Source organism: Oncorhynchus mykiss, chromosome 3 (assembly GCF_057628025.1).
Source record: "Oncorhynchus mykiss isolate SJ-2025 chromosome 3, ASM5762802v1, whole genome shotgun sequence".
NCBI lineage: Eukaryota > Metazoa > Chordata > Actinopteri > Salmoniformes > Salmonidae > Oncorhynchus > Oncorhynchus mykiss.
Genome location: NC_143024.1, coordinates 17,462,964 through 17,479,436, shown reverse-complemented (window position 1 = coordinate 17,479,436; position 16,473 = coordinate 17,462,964). Strand labels below are relative to the sequence as shown.

At 43.7% G+C, this 16,473-nt stretch overlaps 2 protein-coding genes across 2 annotated transcripts in view; one reads left to right on the top strand and one right to left on the bottom strand.

Annotated features, from left to right (window-relative positions):
- Positions 1 to 8: 8 nt before the first annotated feature.
- Positions 9 to 16,239, bottom strand: LOC110534143 (meckelin). The gene is made up of 28 exons (XM_090222781.1): positions 15,942 to 16,239; positions 15,404 to 15,492; positions 14,982 to 15,072; positions 14,711 to 14,810; positions 14,479 to 14,545; positions 14,307 to 14,378; positions 13,974 to 14,036; positions 13,684 to 13,838; positions 13,412 to 13,520; positions 13,237 to 13,323; positions 12,860 to 12,925; positions 12,399 to 12,552; positions 12,202 to 12,322; positions 12,001 to 12,106; positions 11,860 to 11,916; positions 11,663 to 11,761; positions 9,588 to 9,686; positions 9,298 to 9,387; positions 8,008 to 8,107; positions 7,763 to 7,908; positions 7,188 to 7,328; positions 7,003 to 7,083; positions 6,758 to 6,874; positions 6,528 to 6,644; positions 6,119 to 6,226; positions 4,062 to 4,164; positions 735 to 877; positions 9 to 653 (listed from the first exon to the last, which is right to left on the bottom strand). Exons 1-28 carry the CDS (start codon positions 16,126 to 16,128, stop codon positions 573 to 575), a joined length of 2,949 nt encoding a protein of 982 aa, XP_090078907.1. The 5' UTR covers positions 16,129 to 16,239; the 3' UTR covers positions 9 to 572.
- Positions 16,225 to 16,473, top strand: part of LOC110535643 (testis-expressed protein 10 homolog) — a 31,323-nt gene continuing 31,074 nt past the window's right edge. Inside the window, exon 1 of the mRNA XM_036966947.2 lies at positions 16,225 to 16,367. The gene's annotated coding sequence lies outside the window, so the exon portion shown is untranslated. The remainder of the gene's footprint in view (positions 16,368 to 16,473) is intronic.

The window sequence follows — 16,473 nt, the reverse complement described above, 5'->3', positions numbered from 1 at the left end:
GAAGTGAATGAAAAGACATTGTTTTAATTTGTAAAAACATATCACAGAGAAACTGAATTACAAAATGTACATCATCGACCCTGTGAAGAACATGTACAAAATACTGTGTAAACAAGTAGAAAAGCATTTGTCAAAAAGAAAAAAAAGGCTGCCAAAGCTGTAAACAAAACAATTAAACCAAGCTAGTCACACAGCTACCAAGGCTGTTACATGCTAACAAGGCATGGCATACTATAGTCTATACCACTCGAGCTCAACTCTGGACCAGTTCCACGGCTTTTCTTCAGATTTAGAGCTGGGACACCAGGTGTGTGTAATTAATGATCAGGTAGAACAGAAAACTAGCAGGCTCCAGACCTCGTAGGGTAAGAGTTGAATACCCTTGTCACACTTGTCTCCATCTCTAGCAAACACAGCTGATTATTCAAATTGCATTCTAAACTGAAGATCATGATTAGTTGATTATTGGAGTCAGGTGTGTTAGCTGGGGCAAAACTGTGACACCAATCAGGCCCCCGAGGACTGGAATTGCCTGCGCCTGGTCTATACTTTCACCATTCTGACAGCAGAAACTATATCAGGAATCTCTTGTCCACCAATGTTTTGTTGGCCAGGTTTCTCTGCCCAATACCGTTACGGATTAACCGAAAGATCTAGAATAGAAAATAAATAATGTTATTTTTTGCTGTTATACAACTAACACAAACAAAGACAAGTACACCCACAATACTGACCATTTGCTGTACGTATGTGAGTACGCCTGCCAGTATGAAGCTCTGTGCTCCCAGGTCGACCACACAGAAGAAGAGCGTGTCAAAGATCAACAGAGTGGCTTCGTTCCCGTAGAACAGCACGTCACTGAACGAATGGGACTCATCTGTTGAATAAAGACATATTTCAGAGGTCATACAGGTGCCCAGGCATGTTCACAGACCACACTGCCATGTATCTGCAGCCCACACAGTGTGTGTAATGTAGTAATATAGACCGCATATTACGGTTGTATCTGCCATGTTTTGAGATATATACAGTACCAGTCAAAAGTTGACACACCTACTCATTCAAGGGTTTTACTTAATTTTTTAAAATTTTCTACATTATAGAATAATAGTGAAGACATCAAAACACATATGGAATCATGAAGTAACCAAAAAAGTGTTAAACAAATCAAAATATATTTTATATTTGAGATTATTCAAAGTAGCCACCCTTTGCCTTGATGACAACTTTGCACACTCTTGACATTCTCTCAACAAACTTCATGAGGTAGTCACCTAGATTGTATTTCAATTAACAGGTGTGCCTTGTTAAAAATGTATTTGTGGAATTTATTTCCTCCTTAATGCCTTTGAGCCAATCAGTTGTGTTGTGACAAGGTAGGGGTGGTATACAGAAGATAGCCTTATTTGGTAAAAGACCAAGTCCATATTATGACAAGAACAGCTCATATAAGCAGAGAGAAAAGACAGGTGTGCTTCACAGTGGGAACCACACATGCGGAGATCATCTGTTCACCTACTCTGTGTCTCACAAAGACACGGCGATTGGAACCAATAATCTCAAATTTGGACTCATCAGACCAAAGGAAAGATTTCCACCAGTCTAATGTCCATTGCTCGTGTTTCTTGGCCCAAGCAAGTCTCTTCTTATTATTGGTGTCCTTTAGTAGTGGTATCTTTGCAGCAATTCGTCCATGAAGGCCTGCATCACGCAGTCTCCTCTGAACAGTTGATGTTGAGATGTGTCTGTTACTAAAACTCTGAAGCATTTATTTGGGCTGCAATTTCTGAGGCTGGTAACTCTAATTAACTTATCCTCTGCAGCAGAGGTAACTCTGGGTCTTCCTTTCCTGAGGTGGTCCTCGTGAGAGCCAGTTTCATCATCAAGCTTAATGGTTTTTGCAACAATTTTCGGATTGACTGACTTTCATGTTTAAAAATAATGGACTGTCATTTCGCTTTGTTTATTTGAGCTGTTCTTGCCATAATATGGACTTGGTCTTTTACCAAATAGGGCTATCTTCTGTATACCACCCCTACCTTGTCACAACAAAAATGACTTGCGCAAACGCATTAAGAAGGAAAGAAATTCCACAAATTAACAAGGCACACTTGTTAATTGAAATGCATTCCAGGTGACTACCTCATGAAGCTGGTTGAGAGAATGTCAAGAGTGTACAAAGCTGTCATCAAGGTGGCTACTTTGTAGAATCTCAGATACAGTGCCTTGCGAAAGTATTCGGCCCCCTTGAACTTTGCGACCTTTTGCCACATTTCAGGCTTCAAACATAAAGATATAAAAACTGTATTTTTTTGTGAAGAATCAACAACAAGTGGGACACAATCATGAAGTGGAACAACATTTATTGGATATTTCAAACTTTTTTAACAAATCAACAACTGAAAAATTGGGCGTGCAAAATTATTCAGCCCCTTTACTTTCAGTGCAGCAAACTCTCTCCAGAAGTTCAGTGAGGATCTCTGAATGATCCAATGTTGACCTAAATGACTAATGATGATAAATACAATCCACCTGTGTGTAATCAAGTCTCTGTATAAATGCACCTGCACTGTGATAGTCTCAGAGGTCTGTTAAAAGCGCAGAGAGCATCATGAAGAACAAGGAACACACCAGGCAGGTCCGAGATACTGTTGTGAAGAAGTTTAAAGCCGGATTTGGATACAAAAAGATTTCCCAAGTTTTAAACATCCCAAGGAGCACTGTGCAAGCGATATATTGAAATGGAAGGAGTATCAGACCACTGCAAATCTACCAAGACCTGGCCGTCCCTCTAAACTTTCAGCTCATACAAGGAGAAGACTGATCAGAGATGCAGCCAAGAGGCCCATGATCACTCTGGATGAACTGCAGAGATCTACAGCTGAGGTGGGAGACTCTGTCCATAGGACAACAATCAGTCGTATATTGCACAAATCTGGCCTTTATGGAAGAGTGGCAAGAAGAAAGCCATTTCTTAAAGATATCCATAAAAAGTGTTGTTTAAAGTTTGCCACAAGCCACCTGGGAGACACACCAAACATGTGGAAGAAGGTGCCATGGTCAGATGAAACCAAAATGGAACTTTTTGGCAACAATGCAAAACGTTATGTTTGGCGTAAAAGCAACACAGCGGAACACACCATCCCCACTGTCAAACATGGTGGTGGCAGCATCATGGTTTGGGCCTGCTTTTCTTCAGCAGGGACAGGGAAGATGGTTAAAATTGATGGGAAGATGGATGGAGCCAAATACAGGACCATTCTGGAAGAAAACCTGATGGAGTCTGCAAAAGACCAGAGACTGGGACGGAGATTTGTCTTCCAACAAGACAATGATCCAAAACATAAAGCAAAATCTACAATGGAATGGTTCAAAAATAAACATATCCAGGTGTTAGAATGTCAAAGTCCAGACCTGAATCCAATCGAGAATCTGTGGAAAGAACTGAAAACTGCTGTTCACAAATGCTCTCCATCCAACCTCACTGAGCTCGAGCTGTTTTGCAAGGAGGAATGGGAAAACATTTCAGTCTCTCGATGTGCAAAACTGATAGACATACCCCAAGCGACTTACAGCTGTAATCGCAGCAAAAGGTGGCGCTACAAAGTATTAACTTAAGGGGGCTGAATAATTTTGCACGCCCAATTTCAGTTTTTGATTTGTTAAAAAAGTTTGAAATATCCAATAAATGTCGTTCCACTTCATGATTGTGTCCCACTTGTTGTTTCTTCACAAAAAAATAGTTTTATATATTTATGTTTGAAGCCTGAAATGTGGCAAAAGGTTGCAAAGTTCAAGGGGGCCGAATACTTTCGCAAGGCACTGTATAGTTTGATTTAACACTTTTTTTGGTTACTACATGATTCAATGTGTTATTTCATAGTTTTGATGTCTTCACTATTATTCTACAATGTAGAAAATAGTAAAAATAAAGAAAAACCCTTGAATGAGTAGGTGTGTCCAAACTTTTGCCTGGTATTGTATATACATATAAACTATTGGAACCAAGGTTGAAAAAGAAGTGATGTTGGCACAAGATGGAGGGAAGGTTGCAGCATAACCGTTGTAGAAGATGCTCTTGTCCATAGGCTCCAAGAACTCCATCCCTATGACTCTCTCAAAAAACAGTTTGTCTCTCACAACGTATTCCATGTCCCGATGGGCCTACAGAGAATACAACATAACATCAGGAAAGGGTGTGTGTGAAAATATTTCGAACAGATCCTAGGAAGTGACTCATGGTGTGTTGTGTGTTTATATCTTACATGGTCTATGACAGATCCTAGGAAACGGTTCATTGTGTGGTATGTTTATCTTATCTTACATGGTCTTTGACAGATCCTAGGAAACGGTTCATTGTGTGGTATGTTTATCTTATCTTACATGGTCTTTGACAGATCCTAGGAAACGGTTCATTGTGTGGTATGTTTATCTTATCTTACATGGTCTATGACAGATCCTAGGAAACGGTTCATTGTGTGGTATGTTTATCTTATCTTACATGGTCTTTGACAGATCCTAGGAAACGGTTCATTGTGTGGTATGTTTATATCTTACATGGTCTTTGACAGATCCTAGGAAACGGTTCATTGTGTGGTATGTTGATATCTTACATGGTCTATGACAGATCCTAGGAAACGGTTCATTGTGTGGTATGTTTATCTTATCTTACATGGTCTTTGACAGATCCTAGGAAACGGTTCATTGTGTGGTATGTTTATATCTTACATGGTCTATGACAGATCCTAGGAAACGGTTCATGGTGTGGTATGTTTATATCTTACATGGTCTATGACAGATCCTAGGAAACGGTTCATTGTGTGGTATGTTTATCTTACATGGTCTATGACAGATCCTAGGAAACGGTTCATTGTGTGGTATGTTTATCTTACATGGTCTATGACAGATCCTAGGAAACGGTTCATTGTGTGGTATGTTTATCTTACATGGTCTTTGACAGATCCTAGGAAACGGTTCATTGTGTGGTATGTTTATCTTACATGGTCTTTGACAGATCCTAGGAAACGGTTCATTGTGTGGTATGTTTATCTTATCTTACATGGTCTATGACAGATCCTAGGAAACGGTTCATTGTGTGGTATGTTTATCTTACATGGTCTATGACAGATCCTAGGAAACGGTTCATTGTGTGGTATGTTTATCTTACATGGTCTTTGACAGATGCTAGGAAACGGTTCATTGTGTGGTATGTTTATCTTATCTTACATGGTCTATGACAGATCCTAGGAAACGGTTCATTGTGTGGTATGTTTATCTTACATGGTCTATGACAGATCCTAGGAAACGGTTCATTGTGTGGTATGTTTATCTTACATGGTCTTTGACAGATCCTAGGAAACGGTTCATGGTGTGGTATGTTTATATCTTACATGGTCTATGACAGATCCTAGGAAACGGTTCATTGTGTGGTATGTTTATCTTATCTTACATGGTCTTTGACAGATCCTAGGAAACGGTTCATTGTGTGGTATGTTTATCCTATCTTACATGGTCTTTGACAGATCCTAGGAAACGGTTCATTTTGTGGTATGTTTATCTTATCTTAGATGGTCTTTGACAGATCCTAGGAAACAGTTCATTGTGTGGTATGTTTATCTTATCTTACATGGTCTTTGACAGATCCTAGGAAACGGTTCATTGTGTGGTATGTTTATCTTACATGGTCTTTGACAGATCCTAGGAAACGGTTCATTGTGTGGTATGTTTATATCTTACATGGTCTATGACAGATCCTAGGAAACGGTTCATTGTGTGGTATGTTTATCTTACATGGTCTATGACAGATCCTAGGAAACGGTTCATTGTGTGGTATGTTTATCTTACATGGTCTTTGACAGATCCTAGGAAACGGTTCATTGTGTGGTATGTTTATATCTTACATGGTCTATGACAGATCCTAGGAAACGGTTCATTGTGTGGTATGTTTATCTTACATGGTCTATGACAGATCCTAGGAAACGGTTCATTGTGTGGTATGTTTATCTTACATGGTCTATGACAGATCCTAGGAAACGGTTCATTGTGTGGTATGTTTATCTTACATGGTCTATGACAGATCCTAGGAAACGGTTCATTGTGTGGTGTGTTTATATCTTACATGGTCTATGACAGATCCTAGGAAACGGTTCATTGTGTGGTAGGCTTTGGTGCTCTGGTCAAAAGGGTGTCCCGATGCTGCGTCCACCAACCGCGACGGTCCATTTCTCTGTTAGAGACAAACACAGATATACCTTTGAACAAGGTAAATATTTCCATGCCCTTGAGTGTACCTGACCCATTGAACTCTACAAAGTAATCTGAAATTGTAAATCATGAAATGAGTTGTAACCTGAAATAATATGAAAACTGTGACAACTACATTTTTAAAAGCTTCAGACAGAGGCACGTTCAATGTGGTACAACGTAACAGAATATTCTGATAGAAACACATGGCATAGAACAGACATGAATATCTTTCCTGTTGATTATGATGATCTCAAACAACACACAGACACACACAGCCCCACCCTGCTGAGGGGCTCCAGGATGCGGTCGTACTGCAGGCGTAGGCGGCTGGTGATGGAGATCTGGAAGGTCTGAGTGTCTGTGTTGGGAAGGAGACCTCTCTGACCACACAGAGACTCCTACAGAGAGAGAGAGGGAGAAAGGGTTGAATAGCTTTTTATATCGGAACGAAACACACACATCCCAATTCCACACACACACACACACACTCTCTGTCTGTCTGTGTACGTACGGCCTCTCTCTTGAGGTTGATGTTCATCTCCTCCATGTTGGTGTCAGCGTGGCCGTGGACGGAGCGTCCGTGGATGTAGTAACCAAAACACCTATGGGACAGCAGCAGCACCGAAATCTAAGACAGAAGAAAAACGTTGTTTAAATGACTGATAGCATTAAAACAGCAGCAGTTCATCAGCCCATCTCACTTTTACAAAATGTGCACGGCAGATGAGACACTATGCTGGTGAGAGTGATACTTACGTTGCTGATAGAGCATAGGTCCACAAACTGACGGATCTTATCCTCCACAAAACGCTCATGGAAAGCAGTGAAGAAAATGATCTGCAGAGAGAAAGTGAAAGACACACAGAGTGAGAAAGCCTGTCCAGAGACCCACTCTGATAACAGGTCTGACCAACGTCTGCAGTTCATAGGGGTGTACCTACCTGCAGCAGTCCAATGCAGAGCCAGAGTGTGGCGGCCAGGCCATAGCGCAGCGTCAGGCTGTAGGGAGGGGAGTAGGACTGAGGGGGGCGCTGAAGATCTGACCAGGGGTCCCTAAGGGCCAGACTAGAGAAGCCAACCACCTAGAAACAGAGGGAGAGAGAAAGAGAGAGCAACAGAGTCACAGAGAGAGAGTTAAGAAAGTGATTTGAAACGTATCAGGGGAGAATGCTGCCATTTCTCTGATGGGAAAGAGAGAGTCAGAGAGAGGCACAGAGGGACAGAGAGAGACGGACACAGAGGGACAGACAAGGAGACAGAGAGAGACAGACAAGGAGACAGAGGCAGAGAGAGACACAGACAAGGGGACATAAAGAGACAGAGACACACAGAGGAACAGACAAGGAGACAGAGAGACAGAGGGGCAGAGAGCGACAGACACAAAGGGACAGACAAGGAGGCAGAGAGACAGAGGGGCAGAGAGCGACAGACACAAAGGGACAGACAAGGAGGCAGAGAGAGACAGAGAGACACAGACAAGGAGACAGAGAGAGACGGAAGGAAGATGTGTGTGTACCTCCAGTAGGAAAAGCACAGCCATGATCTGGAAGGTGGGGCTGATCTTGCGTATGGTTTGAATCTCATTCCACTCGTTGGCCACAAAGTAGGTCCTCCAGATGCTGACAGGAGAAGGGCTGTGCTTCGCCTCACCGTTGCCATTGCCTGACAACAACCCAAATCATGGTCACTTCTAATTCAGAGAGACAGAGGGGTAAAACAACTTTCAGAGAAAAGGGGAAAAGGCGTTTTTTGACTACGTACCCTGGATGGTCTTGTTGGCTTTGCCGCGCGGTCTCTCCCAGTCTATGAAGAAGATATCCACTGACAACTGCTGGATCAGCTTATGGAGAAACTGCACAGTCTGGAGGACAGGAAGACAATTTAGACCAGTGGTATTCAAACTTTTTCAGCAGGGATCCCATTTCTATCGGCAGAATTTCTTGTGACCCCACCCCAAATATAATGACCGATATATCGACCAATAATTCCACCGCTATTCGATAAATAGGATGAAAAAGGCATTTCCCCCCCCAAATGTATTATTAGGATTAGGAGGCTCCAACACAAGGTTACCACAGGAAAGTGGGAAATCACTTCCTCAGCAAAACCTCTCACTATCCAAATCTGCATGTGCTTCAGGGAAGAGAACAGAGTTGTGAAGTAGCACAGATCCATGAACAAGCGACTGCTCAGCTGAAGTGTTTTCCCCGTAAAACCCAAGGGTTATTCTTTGACTGTGCATGTTAATGTTGTTTTTCCGAACGTTGGGTCACAATCTGTGTGTGGGTTTGGGTGTGTGCATGTGTGTTAAGTCATGTGGTCTTCCTAGGTGTGGATTGATGAGGCCTTCATATCTTCTAATATGCCATTGGCACCTATGCCGCCACCTTGGGAAAAACTGTCAGAAAAATGGATTATTTGTTTAATGAAATAATAGATAATTAAGATCCTTGGCATCCTAACACTGAGTCATAGGAGTTGGACTGCAAGTTTCAACAGATTCACCTATATTAACACCAGCCCTATTTTCCTGACAGTTTTCCTATAGGTGTGCCACAAAGCGTTATCCTTAGCGTTGGCACACAAAACAGAAAAGTATTAGAATTTTGGAACTAGATGTTTCTGCACGTTTGAGGACGTTACAGCATGTTATCCCACCAGTGGTGAGAACCTGCTGTAGCTCTTATTACCATCATCTATGCCTTAGTTGGTTTTAGGTGGTTTGAACCAATTTATATACTTACACAACCTTAAAAATCTGTAAATTGACATTTTACATCAACAAATAACATTCAATTCATTTTTATCTCTTACAAAATTAGGAGAACCAATATAAATAATTTATTAAATCACATTTAATTTTTCAAATAATCTGTACTGTAATCCCCAAGCCCCAAAAAATATATCATCGTTTTTTTTTAACGTGGTGACTCCACTGCAATTCCCCCTCGCCCACACTAGGGGTCGCTCCCACGACTTCAAATACCACAATTTTAGACAAATAGAAGCATACACATAATACAAGCTGTCAACAGGGTGGGATGGCCTCACCTTGAGAGCAAAGGCACAGCCCACATACGCCACAAACCTCTCCTCCTGCAGACCTGGTAACGGTAGCAGCACTGACACAAAATGCTGGGCCTAGACACACACACACACACACACATTTTTAATGTTCTTGTGTGGGAGGGGGAGAAGAAAAACCTTGAATAAAATCACAATCCGTATAAACAGGAGTAAAGACCAGAGACAGGTCAGAGGTAAAGGTCTGTTAGTGTGTGTGTGTGTGTGGGGGGGGGCTGTGGTGTGGTGTGTGTCTGTCTGCGGGGGTCTCCGTCTACCTTATAGAAGATGAGCCAGTACAGGCCTGTTCCCACGGTGATGAAGAAGAAGACGTTAGCCAGATCACCAGCGTAAAACAACAGGAACTTCAATACGGTCTGAGAGACAGAATAGAGAAGGAGAGGCAGAGAGAGAGAGGTCAGGGAAAATATATGACAAACATGCAATCAAATTCTACATTTAAATAAATGCATTTGGGTGTTTAAAGTTAATGGTTACTTTCTACTTTTAAACTCGGACAAAACAGAGATGCTTGTTCTAGGTCCCAAGAAACAAAGAGATCTTCTGTTGAATCTGACAATTAATCTTAATGGTTGTACAGTCGTCTCAAATAAAACTGTGAAGGACCTCGGCGTTACTCTGGACCCTGATCTCTCTTTTGACGAACATATCAAGACCATTTCAAGGACAGCTTTTTTCCATCTACGTAACATTGCAAAAATCAGAAACTATCTTACCAAAAATGATGCAGAGAAATGAATCCATGCTTTTGTTACTTCTAGGTTAGACTACTGTAATGCTCTACTTTCCGGCTACCTGGATAAAGCACTAAATAAACTTCAGTTAGTGCTAAATACGGCTGCTAGAATCCTGACTAGAACCAAATAATTGGATCATATTACTCCAGTGCTAGCCTCTCTACACTGGCTTCCTGTCAAGGCAAGGGCTGATTTCAAGATTTTACTGCTAACCTACAAAGCATTACATGGGCTTGCTCCTACCTATCTCTCTGATTTGGTCCTGCCGTACATACCTACACGTACGCTACGGTCACAAGACGCAGGCCTCCTAATTGTCCCTAGAATTTCTAAGCAAACAGCTGGAGGCAGGGCTTTCTCCTATAGAGCTCCATTTTTATGGAATGGTCTGCCTACCCATGTGAGAGACGCAGACTCGGTCTCAACCTTTAAGTCTTTACTGAAGACTCATCTCTTCAGTGGATCATATGATTGAGTGTAGTCTGGCCCAGGAGTGTGAAGGTGAACGGAAAGGCTATGGAGCAACGAACCGCCCTTGCTGTCTCTGCCTGGCCGGTTCCCCTCTCTCCACTGGGATTCTCTGACTCTAACCCTTTTACAGAGGCTGAGGTTGAGTCACTGACGTGATCTTCCTGTCTGGGTTGGCGCCCCCCTTGGGTTGTGCCGTGGCGGAGATCTGTGTGGGCTATAATCGGGCTTGTCTCAGGATGGTAAGTTGGTGGTTGAAGATATCCTCTAGTGGTGTGGGGGCTGTGCTTTGGCAAATTGGGTGGGGTTATATCCTTCCTGTTTGGCCCTGTCCGGGGGTATCATCGGATGGGGCCACAGTGTCTCCTGACCCCTCCTGTCTCAGCCTCCAGTATTTATGCTGCAGTAGTTTATGTGTCGGGGGGCTAGGGTCAGTTTGTTATATCTGGAGTACTTCTCCTGTCTTATACAGTGTCCTGTGTGAATTTAAGTATGCTCTCTCTAATTCTTTCTTTCTCTCTCTCGGAGGACCTAAGCCCTAGGACCATGCCTCAGGACTACCTGGCATGATGACTCCTTGCTGTCCCCAGTCCACCTGGCCGTGCTGTTGATCCAGTATCAACTGTTCTGCCTGTGGCTATGGAACCCTGACCTGTTCACTGGACGTGCTACCTGTCCCAGACCTACTGTTTTCAACTCTCTAGAGACAGCAGGAGCGTTAGAGATACTCTTAATGATCGGCTATGAAAAGCCAACTGACATTTACTCCTGAGGTGCTGACTTGCTGCACCCTCGACAACTACTGTGATTATTATTATTTGACCATGCTGGTCATATATGAACATTTGAACATCTTGGCCATGTTCTGTTATAATCTCCACCCGGCACAGCCAGAAGATGACTGGCCACTCCTCATAGCCTGGTTCATCTCTAGGTTTCTTCCTAGGTTTTGGCCTTTCTAGGGAGTTTTTCCTAGCCACCATGCTTCTACACCTGCATTGCTTGCTGTTTGGGGTTTTAGGCTGGATTTCTGTACAGCACTTTGAGATATCAGCTGATGTACGAAGGGCTATATAAATACATTTGATTTGGTTAGAAGTCGGGGTTACAGGTTAAAGGTCAGGTACCTCCATGTCAATGAGAGGAGAGCCAATCCTCCTCTTCCAGCTGGCTGTCTTCACCAGGGAATACAGAACAGAAACGCCACCCAACACACCTAGGGCGATCTACACACACACACACACACACAAATCATTATGGTCTTCACTATACATGCAATCGCAACAGCATTACCCTTCTCGTTCTCTGCCCCCTGGTTACTCACATCAGTCTTCATGTGAGCCTCAGTCTGGTCCATCTCATAGTCCACAGCAAACGACACCTAGAACACACAGAAGTTACAGTGGGATCAGGGATGTGTGTGTGTGTGCTGTGAGAAGGTGTGTGTGTGTGATGTGTTACTCACAGAGACAGTCTGTGTGTTTGGGGCAGTGATGAGGACGTCTGAGTAGGTCATAGAGAGGAGAGGAGGGAACACCTGTCCCTTCTGAGTCCCTGGCACCAGCTGAAACCTATGTCATAAATACACACACATGTTTTCACACCCTGCTAACATTGATGAATGCGTGTAGTCCTACATGGATGTGTGTTTGTGTGTGCAACTCACCCAATCCTGATGCTGCTTGCGATGCGTATGACTTTTGGCAGAGAGCCGAGGCTCTTCTCTCTCCCACTCAGAGTGTCCACCAGTAACACACGTCTCGATAGGTACCAGTCGTTCAAGTTACCTACACACACCAGTTATTCAAGATACTTGTTGAGGGAGAAAGGATTTAAAACAAATGTACCCCCTCCCACATTCACCTTGGTTGATGAACTTCCTGTTGTATTCTTGGTTGAGGTTGCGTGTGGGAAGGGGGAGCAGTCTCCTGTCCTCTCCTTGGCTCAGATCCACAAACACATCGTAGAATAAAGGCTCAGCATAAACACGCAACAGGTCTGCTACGGAGAGAACACACTACACACACAGACACATACGTAATAAAATTGGCGCTAAGTGAGAACGCAAAACAACTGTAACCATGAGAAAACACCACAGCACATGTTGACGAGATAGAGACAGGGCTTGACTTGGGCAGGAGTTCACCGGATCTGAGTCCCGGCACCTCAAATGTTCTACTGCTCGAAGCCTCTTATAGAATATTATCACAAAAGTATTGTGGAGCTTCTGCACCTAAATACTGTATAAACAGTAGTGGCATCCAGAATGAGTACCGGAACCCATTTCAGTTCAAGTCAAGCACTGGATAGAGGTAGAAACTCACAGTCTCCTGGTAGGCCGTGCCAAAGGTGTAAGCTGCCTCCTGTCTCCTGGCGGTGTCTGGACAGAGCTGGGAGAGGAGACAGTCACTTTCCTCAAGTCAAAACTAATAATGATAACGACTGATCTATGACTGAGCTGTATCACGAAACACTGGCGTCTCAACACTGGAACCAGCAGTGTGATGGAAAGAAGAACACCTTTAAGCTAGACTTGTGTGTCACTAAGGGCTCTGCTCCCAACCTCAGGTTGTTACATATTACTACAGTAGACAGCTCAGCTTGAAGGTCAATATGAATGGGAGTCATTATGAGACTGCAAAGGGTGGCAATGCAAGACTAGCCTTCACTAGTCAGGCTCAAGATGAACTTCCTGTTTTACCTGCAGGTTGTTTCCTCCCACTTTCTCCCATTGGAGGAAGTCTCCTCTGGCGTTGTAGACAGCAGCCACTAGGTTGATGTCTGTATTCTGAGAAAGAGAGACAACGCACGTAGAATCAGAGTGATCATCATAGGTGTTATGGTAATAGTGTTGGGTCAATGTGTGTGTTACGGACCCTGTTGCGTCCCTTGAAGCTGAATCCAGTGGGAAGTGGCTCTGTCTGCAGCACGCGGTTGGCCAGACCCGGCTGGTCCCCGTAGTAAAGCCATGGGAGATTGGCTCTCCTAAAGTCACAGGGGCAAGAATGGACAGTTCCATTGACTGATCTACTCCAGATTTTACATCATTGGTTGAAAACAGTGGTTAGAAACTCCAGAGCAAGAGTAGATATTCAGAAGATGTTTTAGGGGTTATATGTTAGGGGTCAGGAAAAGGGTTAGAGGTTACCAGTAGGATATGTCCTGTGTAGATCCCAGGGCTGCGGTAGCTCTGAAGATAGTGTTGTAGAGACCACAGGCATCGTTGGCCACGCTGCTGAAGGAGTGCATGTTCATCACACACATGTTCCCCAATGCCTGGCATGCTGTCAGGTTAGTATACACCTGTACAATGCACACATACCAACACGATCAGGTCAGAGAACACCTGCAGGACACACACCACACACACGGACAAGTGCACATAGATCGTCCAGGGACAGAAAGGTGAACAGGTATTTGAGAGGCTGTATATTTTACCAAGCAGGCAGCTGCTGAAGAGTAGAGGTTTGTGGAGAACCATGCTGATTGCACAGGAAGGGACTACAGGGGGAACATACCAAACAGTGTTACTATAACTCCACAGTCACATAACTACAGCAGGCTCACTGATGCTCTGGGCCCAGTTTTTCAAAAATCACAGTATCTACCTGGATTTTGCCTATCGGATAGGAATAAAACAGAGAAATAGAATGAATACAAAGGAATACCCCATTCAAGTAAATTTTTCGTTCTATTTCTATGCATTTAACCTTATCCGATAGATCCAGATAGATAACATTTGAAAAACTGGGCCCTGTTGTGTTGACTTACCAGCTCGGCATAGTTGACATTAGGGTTCACAGTTGTAGGGAGGTTGTTGGGAGGGAAACACATACCTCCAGCCTGTAAAGAAACATGACATATGATTCACGGATGCTCTAAACTTGTATTTCATTTTAAACCCATACATGACACACACGCGTATTATAGAGGGTGGGCTCACCAGGATGTTGGAACCACACATACAGGACTGAGAGGTGTTGATGAGGGAAGCCTGGCATCTCTGACACCTGACAGAGACAAGAGAGCAGAGTCAGACAGAGACAGCCAGAGACAGTCAGACAGAGACAGACAGTAAACAGTTCAATCAGCAGAATCTTAACAAGTCATGCCATCTGAGAGTTTAGAGCAGAAATATCAGTTGTTCTGCAGGAAGACTTGGCTGTGTCTGGTACCTGTCTCCGTAGCTGTTAGGGGCTGAGAGGGCAGGTTCAGCTCCGTTACACACCTCACACCTGGCCTCTTCCAGAGGGTTCCCCTGGACATCCCGCTCCACTACAGTACAACAATACAGCATTAGCATCACACAGCGGCGCACCATAAACACCATCACATCCCCTGTAGACGTGGCTCCTCCAGCTGCTGTCTCACCCAGTATACTCCCAGTTTTACTCACCCAGTATACTCCCAGTTTTACTCACCCAGTATACTCCCAGTTTTACTCACCCAGTATACTCCCAGACGGGCACTGACAGGTTCCCTGCTCAGTCAGACTGCCCGGACAGAGGATACACCCATAGCCATCCTCTGTTACTGCCTACAGGAGACAGGCAGAACAACACATGCAGTTCAGCACCAGTGGAGGCTGCTGAGGGGAGAACAGCTCATAATAATGGCTGGAACGTAGCAATGATGTAACCATGTGTTTGATACCATTCCACTTATTCCTCTCCAGCCATTACCATGAGCTGTCCTCCCCAACTACAGTGCCACCAACCTCCTGTGTGCAGCACAATTCCCAGGACAATCTGTATTGACTGAGACCTTTAAACTGGTCGGTGAATGATAAGTAAATTGAAATAGCTGATTTTGTACTGTATTATAAGGTGTGATCATCTACTGTCTAGTAGTACGGAATAAGAACATACCGTTTTTTCTAGTGGACACTGCTGACAGGTGATGGAAGCTCCATTGGTGGCGAGAACTCTGAACCCAGTCACACATTCACAAGACAGACCTGATGAAGGAGGAGAGGGTAATTGGTTAACACAAGAGATTATAACAGTGGCCACAGCTGTAGGTTGTTGTAAACCATCAGTGCCATTTCTCTCAGCAAACAATACCTGCAGCAATCTTATTGACTGATGAACCAGCTAACATAGTCTACATTTAGGACAATGCAACTAGCAGGCCAGTTTACACTATATTAGCTGCATTATCATCCAATTCTAACCAGCTAGCTAAACAGGTGGTTTACTGCAATACATACATTCCTCCCTTATGATTCGCTACTGCTGTAGTTAAGTACTATTTAGCAAAGAAGGTTGAGCCTGTTCTATTCTTACACGTAACGTTTTAAACAAAGCGATTGACTCTACAACAAACCCAGACTGGAGTGGATTAGCGTACTGCTAATTAGGTAGCCCGTTAGTCACAGTACAACCAACAACACCATTGATAACGCACCAGTTGCACTCGTACTCTGGTTCGGTCCGCATTTCACACAGGACTGACTGGAGATGTCGTAGAACTGTTCCACGCTGCAGTCTGAAGGACGCTGAAACGAAATCGTAAACTGCTGGGAGTGAAGTAGGTTTGATTTTATTGTTAGAAATAGTGCCAACCCGCACACAAGTAGCATCCCCGTTGCCATGGTAGAGAAACGGACTTCCTGTTATTTTACCCACAACCCCTTCTGTCTTTTGGGGCGTGTGCTCGCGCCACTTTTCTTGCGCCTCCCTACTTCCCCATAAAATGCGCACATGTGGCAGCTCGTGCACAGTTAATGTGGTCGGGCTCTGAAAGGGACAACATTTCAACCTATCAGCATCACACCAAATTACGATATAAAAGGTTAAAATACAGAGGAGCCAGAGTTATGGTTTTCACCTGGTAAGTAATTTGAGGAGTTGAGCTGTTTAGCTTTTTAACTCAAATATTCTTACATGTCCAATTTCACAACCACGGTGCCTCCGGGCTAACTAGCTAGCCAACCAGG

Bases quoted from the DNA above. Each gene is read 5' to 3' on its own strand.
- LOC110534143 (XM_090222781.1), bottom strand. From the start codon at position 16,128: ATGGCAACGGGGATGCTACTTGTGTGCGGGTTGGCACTATTTCTAACA. The intron at 7,329-7,762 runs GTACACACACAT...CTCTGTTTCTAG, and splicing joins CTGTGCTTTTCCTACTGGAG to GTGGTTGGCTTCTCTAGTCT. The intron at 4,165-6,118 runs GTAAGATATAAA...TATTCTCTGTAG, and splicing joins TAGGATCTGTCATAGACCAT to GCCCATCGGGACATGGAATA.